The 7,326-nt window shown below is 49.8% G+C and overlaps 1 protein-coding gene across 5 annotated transcripts in view; it reads right to left on the reverse strand.

The window, feature by feature from the left end:
• Trappc9 (trafficking protein particle complex 9) overlaps positions 1-7,326 on the reverse strand; it is a 476,366-nt gene that overhangs the window by 166,402 nt on the left and 302,638 nt on the right. For all 5 annotated transcript variants that reach the window (XM_029547720.1, XM_029547718.1, XM_029547722.1 and 2 more), the window contains one exon: positions 2,781-2,923. In XM_029547720.1, the coding sequence (XP_029403580.1) occupies positions 2,781-2,923 (143 nt within the window). The remainder of the gene's footprint in view (positions 1-2,780; positions 2,924-7,326) is intronic.

The raw sequence follows: 7,326 nt of genomic DNA on the forward strand, positions 1-7,326 counted from the left end.
AAGGGGGGGTATAGGGGACTTTGGGGATAGCATTTGAAATGTAAATGAAGTAAATACCTAATAAAAATTGGAAAAAAAAACTGAAAAAAGCGTTAAAAAAAAAAAAAAAAGACTGTCTAGATTGGTTACAGCTTTCCTGTGGGCTTTGTTCTATTTTGTCTACATGTCCTATCAGACCCTCTGGGAAGGATGCTTAAACAGTCAGTTCGGCCATGTTACCATCTGTCTCTCTCCTTTGTGTGCCAGTTTTATTTTGAAACTATGTTTTTAGGTATATACTTAGGACTGTTGTGTGCTATTGAGAACCCAATTCTTCAAACATTACAAATGTTCCTATCTCTTTCTTCTGAAAGGCTACATGTTCAATATTAATAAGTCTATACCAACTTGCACATTTGATGTGGTTTCTTGTAAGAGGCATAGTGCCTTGCTGTCTTACAGGGTCTAGAAAGCTCTACGGTGCAGCACAGTGCTGGGTCTACACAGGGGCAGCTTTGGACACAGACACGGAGGTCTGCGACTGCTTTTTTTCTCCTGTCCACTCTTGCTCTTTCCTCCTCTCCTTCCCCACCCCCAGCCCAGGGGGGGCTCGGGCCTTCTCTGTTTACCCACTGAACTGATGTTCCATTGCCCTGCCACTCCTGTGTGTAGATTTGTGTTCCTATCCCATGCTGATTCTAGGTGGCAAACTCCTATCAGGCTGATAAAAGCCAAGACATTGCTCTGTCTGCCCCTTTTCCCATAGAGACAGTACAATGCACTGGGCATTTGGGGAGGCTGGCCAGAAACAGGGCAGAAGAGCTTCCAGGGATCTGACCATGTGATGTGTTAGACAAATGAGGAAAGCATGGGACAGGGACACACACATACATACATACATACATACATACATACATACACACACATGTATACACACACACACACACACACACATACACACACACCCCTACATTCTACATTCTATAGAAATGCTAACACAGATCTCAATGGAAAGCAGATGTTTTCCAAAGAATTAAATAAAAAGAGTGGTAGCTTAATAAAAAGAACACTTTTAGGAGAAAGATGCAGTGGAAACCCCTAGAAGTGACCTGCCTTGACACAGGCTCAGTCTGTAAGGGGCTAAGTGGTTATTACAGAACTCGGGAGGAATGCAGGGAGAAGCAGGGAGAAGCAGGGAGAGAGAGATCTGTCCTGAACAGAGACTGAGGGACTCTGAACACAGTCTCCTCAGGAATGGACCTTTCTGTGAGCCAGGTTGGAGCTGGAGACAAGCCAAGGACCCAAATGATCAACTCTACATGGAGTTAAAGATACACAGGGGCCAGAGTGATCCAGAGAAAGTGAAATTCGATCCCAGGATTTTGTGATCAGCTAGATTTAGGGATAATGAAAAAGGAAGAGCAGAAATGAACTCTCAAACCCAAGAGCTGGGAAGAAAAATACACCAGGCAAAAGAAGAGAATATGAAGGTCACAGGCTGGTAACACAGACCAAAGTGGTGCTTCATCCAACATCCAATTCCACTTCTACCTTAAGTCACCATTGATAGCTACAGAGGTCATGATGTGGCAGCCACACGTCAGTGTGGCATAAAGGAGAATGTGTGGCAAGCTGTGCCACATCTGAGGAGTCCTGAAGGGCAGTGGCAGCAGATGAGCCGTCAGGGTGGGAAAGGCAGACACGATGCAGCAGAGCCATGTGTGGAAGGAAGGCTTGGCACACCCTAACACCCGGCTGTCTGTCGGCACACTAGCCAAATCTGCCCTGGAGGCAGGAGCTTTAAAGCTTTATACAAATTCAAACAGAAGCCACCTTGGCAGTGAGGACCAAAGGAGTGATAGATGATGAAAAGAGATGCTAAAAGGCCCAGATAAGCTATTAATTCTTGCCGAAGCTTTTCTCCAGTGGCTGGGGGAAAAGTGAGATAGATCCACTTAAATGGAATTTTCTGTCAGCATTATGATGGACACCATACCTCCACTTCACCCTATAGAATCAATGGGAGGAATAAACAGCTCAGGCCAGGGTGCTCTTTGTGAGAGCCAAAGGCAGGCAGGTTAAGTGTTAGTCGTGACCGCTGTTCGCAGGATTAAGCATACACAGTCCTGACCTCGCCCACCATCTCTGCAAATATGCCAGCCACAGCCAAGCCTGGCAACCTGGCGTTCAGTGAAGATGTGTCCATACTCTCTAGGGGGCTGCATGTGTTTGAGGAGGCCTCTAAACTGGCCTTAGGGCTCCTTGGAAGCACTGGTGCCACTATAGGGTCTGAGTGTGAAATGAAGAACTGTCACCTCCTACCTAAAAGAAAAACAACGGCCCTTTTTACCGCATGTGTGACCTGGAAGTAGACAAACCCACCTTCTCTTTCTTCGTAAGAACTGAGGAGGGACTGAGGGTGGGGGGTGGGGGGAGGCACCATTCCCTGTGCAGAATGAGATGATATTATGCTGAGCTAGGTCCTCCTGGTGCTGAATGGTGAACCCTGAGACAAAACATTCATCTCACCAGTCATAGAAGCATCACAAAGAACAAGGATGAACTCCTCTGGGAGTGCCAAGTATACGCAACGGTTCAGCCCGGGTTGAAGAAGGGGCAGTCAGACCAGGGAGAAGCACCTGCCCCGGAAAGGCCCCCACAAGGACTGTTAGCACAGCGTCCCTGCCAGCCCACTCCTGCTGCCCACTAACACCAAGGACCGCTGCCCTGCCCAAGGCACGGTTCTGCTGAGCAGGGGGACAGGATGACATGAGATACCCCCCTACCCCCAGCCTGGTTACCTGGTTGCTGGAAGTGTGCTGACTCGGGTAAAAAACACAGAGGGCTCGACTTCCACGTGTAGTCCCAGGGAGAGGTTCCTGTAATACCCTTCCACGTGGCCTGGGCCTCCGGAGTACTTGAAGTTCAGGACAGCTTCCAGAGTCTAAAAAGTTAAACCAAAGACCGAATCAGTACCCTCAAGTAGGTGAGTTTCCATGCCAGCAGTCAGGCAGAGAGTGTCTTAAGACAGTCCCACATGATGAGATCAAGCAACGGCCTCGGCTCGTGCTGTGCCCCTGGCACCATTTTTCCCGTGGCACCAAAGGCATGAACAGTCCTCAGCTGTTATACAAGTACAAGGGGCTTTACTACTCACGGAGAAAACACAGTGACTATGCATTAGTAGGCGGCAGGGAAGGACAGCTTCCAAGCAGGAACTAGACGGCAACTTCCACTCCTGGGCTGATTGTGACAAAAGCCTGAGAGGTCAGAGGGAAGTACAGTGGAGGCCCTTCCAGAGGGACCGGGCAGGGCTGCTGCACCAGAAACGGGGGACACGGGATGAAGAAGTGGCAGGTGGCATCCAAATGAGCAAGAGGCATCAGTACAAAGAGGGTGGGTGGCTAAAGCTAACGGGGCTTCCAACGGGATGCCCTACCCCCCCCTCACCTCTTCCCTGGGGCCTCCACAACTGAGGGCTCCTGCAAAGGACGACGGGAAATAGGAGGGAAGACCACCCCTTGCTGGATGATACAGGCATGCAGGAAGCATTCAACCAACACGGGGAAGGTGAGACACTGAAATCCCACCCCAGCCCAGTCTGGTCATATATGGCCATCCTTTCCTTTGAGGTGAGATCTCTGGATGCTGAGAGAGAGCAACCCAGACAAAGGGCATGGGGGGCAGGGGGATAGGGTTAAGGTGGAGACAAGATACAGAGACAATAATAAGGTATCGAGAGGCATTCTTGGGAATGCTGAACAAGCCCCCTACACACACACACACACACACACACACACACACCATTGTTTGGAATTACAGTGCTGCTGTATCAGGGAGAAGACTCACACCCAGCACTTGCCAGCACACTGGACAGTGGGTGGCTGTGGTGAAAGAGGAAAAGGTACTAAGAAGCCACAGGCAAGACCTGTGATGATGAACTGCATCTACCTGAGACTAAAGAGGGATGAGCGTATGAGGTAAGTCCTTCAGGACTGTGATACCAGCCTCAGAGTCCTGTAGGGCCTCACAGGAGGGACAGCGAGAGCAGGCCCATGGCCCTGCATGCAAGCAAGGGAATAAAAGGACAGAGGGGATGCATGATAGCAAAGCTGGCGCGCGCGCACGCGCACACACACACACACACACACACACACACACACACACACACACGCATGCACCCCAACTCAGTACAAGGCAACTCTGCAGGGATCTGTAGCCTGGGGGACACAGGGAGTAGTCATGGTAACAAGAAGTCTCAGCCTAGCTAACTCCTGACTAAAATGATGAGAACTTCTCCAGCGGGGTCCTCAAACAGGTGCTGACGACAGGGGGAGGGGGGGCCTGGGGCAACAGCTAGCCAACGTCTGACTCTGCAGGGTCGGGAGCAAAGAACTGCAGTGAAGTTCTTACAGGGAATAAATCAAAACAGAGACTTCCCATGGCTGGCCAAGTCAGAAGCATTCATTATACAGTCCGACATTGCTGTTACAGGCCAGAGAGGTGGCTCAGCAGATAAGGGCCTGAATTGCTCTCCCAGAGGACCTGAGTTCTTTTCTCAGCACCCAAGTCTGGCGACTCACTTCTACTTGTAGCTCCAGCTCCAGGGAATCTAACATCCTCTCTGGACTCCTCAGACACCTGTCTGTCTGTTTGTCTGTATGTCTCTCTCTCTCTCTCTCTCTCTCTCTCTCTCTCTCTCCCTCCCTCCCTCCCTCCCTCCCTCTCCTTCCATCCCTCCCTCTCCTTCCATCCCTCCCTCTCTCCCCCCTCTCTTTCCCTCCCTCCTTTTCTCCCTCCCTTTCTCTCTCTCTCTCATACTTATTAATAATAAACTATGCAGATAGAACTTAGAGGAAAGCGTGCAGGCAAACCTTCCTGCCTCCCAGACCACAGCACCAAAAGCACAGGAAACAGAGCAGAACATAACAGCAGGGTTCCACATCCCTGATCCATGTCCACTGCGTGTCAAGGAAGAGTAGAGAAGGCTCCCAACACACCTGGACTTTCCAGAAGCAGCAACGCAAACAGATGTTGGGCACCGTGTGTGAGCTTAGCACTGGCACCGCTGTGTCAGGGCCTCCACGTACGTACGTACGTGCTACGGCACTGGATGGCGTCTGTGCTCACTGTTCCCTGGCCAGTGTGACAAGAAGCCATGTTTCCAGGAGGCTAGAAGGAGGTGCCTATACTTAGCTCTTGTCTTAGGAGTATCATTGCTGTGACAAAGCCCCATGGCCAGGGCAACTTGGGGAGGAAAGGGTTGATTTGGCTTATGTTTCCATATCATAGTCCATCCCTGAAGGAAGTCAGGACAGGAACACAGGCAGGACAGGGACCTGTAGGCAGGAGCTGATGTGGGGCCGTGGAGGGGGACCACCTGCCCGGGGGTGCCCCAACCCACACGGCAGGGGTGGCTTCCAAGGCAATCACTAATTAAGAAAATACCCTATGGACCTCCCTATAGCCATCTTACTGAGGCCCTTTCTCAGTTGAGGTCTGCCCTCTCCAGGGACTCTAACTTGTGTCATATCAACGTAAAACTATCCAGACCTCCTCCCCCAGGTCCCGCAGTCACCCAGTGCGGTGCGCTTATCCCACACTGACTGCTGCCACTGACCCACTTCCTTGCAATGAGGAGGCAGACATAGCCTTCAGGCTTTTTAAAAATCAAAAGAAACTACTTTCATGCACCTTCTATCAGAGAGAGGACATGTTGAAGGGAGGCACTCGGCAGAGTCTATGCAGCCTGGGGGGGTTGGGGGGTGGGGGTGGGAGGAGAGAAGCTGGAGTTGCCATCTGATAGCCAGTTTGGTACCATGGATCTGGGGCACTGAACCTCGGCTTGCCATTCTCAGCCTGAGCCCACCAACCAGTAAATAGTGATGGCAACAGTACTGGCCTCTTTAGACTTTCACAGAGAATCAAGAAGAAACTACACACTAAATTCTTTTCCTGCTGTGCAAGCTAACCCACTGGCATCGGGGCTTAGAACAAGAAATGAGCATGGATACCATTTATTGTTGAACTTTAAGGACTGGATTTATTTTGAAGAAAAAAACAACAACAACAAAAACAAAAACAAAAAAACAACAGCTTCAAGCCAAAGGATGACTTATTGAGAGAAAATATCCCTATCAAAGCCACCTTTTTAACTCTTTGAAGGCACAGGTTCTTAGCATTCCATGTCATTCTGTTGGCACATGGTCACCAGAGATGAACAGATGAGTTCATCTGCAGAACCATCCTTGTCTTCCCAAAAGAAACCTCTGTACCCTCTGCAAACTACCTGCCCACTTCCACATCCCACCAACCCCACCCTGGTCCCTGGCAATCTTCCTACATGCGGTCTGTATGTAGCTGACTACTCTAGGAGCCTTGGGTAACTGGTGATTGGCTTAATTCATTTATCAAAATGCTCTTGAGGGTCAACCTGCTAGAGTTTGCACCCAGTTGCCTCCCTTTTAAAGGCTAAGCAGAGCTCCCCTGTGTGGCCTGGCTGCTGGAGGTGTCAGCAGTGAGCATGAGGCTTGCTCCCACCTCCTCCTAGTGAAAATGTTGCTATAACCGAGGGCATGATGCCACTGCCTTGCTTTTGTCTATTTGAGGCAGGTGGAGGGTAAAATTTCTGCATGATACATTTACTCTACATTCAACTTTCTGAGGGGTCACAAGATCCCTCAACGCAGCGATATGCCACTTGACCCTTCAGCTAACACACACGTGGTTCTGTTTTTTTTCTCACCGATTGTCATTTCCACTTTTTGTGGTAACAGTTGTCCTATGGAGTAAGGCCATGTTTCACTGCAGCTTAGGTTAATGTAGACCTAGTTTCGTCTCCTCTCCTGTCAGCCTATTGTGTGTGTATCTTCCTTGGACTGAGGTCTATTCAAGCCCTCAGTCCCACTTTAGTAAGCTCACTGTTCCCCTGACTTCCGTCACTCACCCTGTCTCCATGTCCGTGCATATGGGTGTCACTCAAGCTTGTGACACCAACAATGCTGTCACTGACCCTCTACCTACTTAAGTATCACCTCCTCCTGAGCACCCAGGACAACCCAAACCTCTTCCTTACTAACAAAGTACTTGGTGAAACAGGTGCTTTCCTAAACTTGACATTCATATTTTGGCCTCACGGAAACCCCAAATTCTCTTTCTACTCCCATCAGCCTGAAGCAGACAGATGTATCATCTCCAGAGAGCCAAAGGTTTTTTTGCAAACATGTCCTAGATCCCTTGAAATCACAAAAGAGGTTGTCGTCAATTTTGAGCCCAGCTAGTGAGATCTCTCTCTCTCTCTCTCTCTCTCTCTCTCTCTCTCTCTCTCTCTCTCTCTCTCTCTCTCTC

The sequence above is a fragment of the Mus pahari genome, chromosome 17 (assembly GCF_900095145.1).
Source record: "Mus pahari chromosome 17, PAHARI_EIJ_v1.1, whole genome shotgun sequence".
In the NCBI taxonomy this organism is placed as follows: Eukaryota; Metazoa; Chordata; class Mammalia; order Rodentia; family Muridae; genus Mus; species Mus pahari.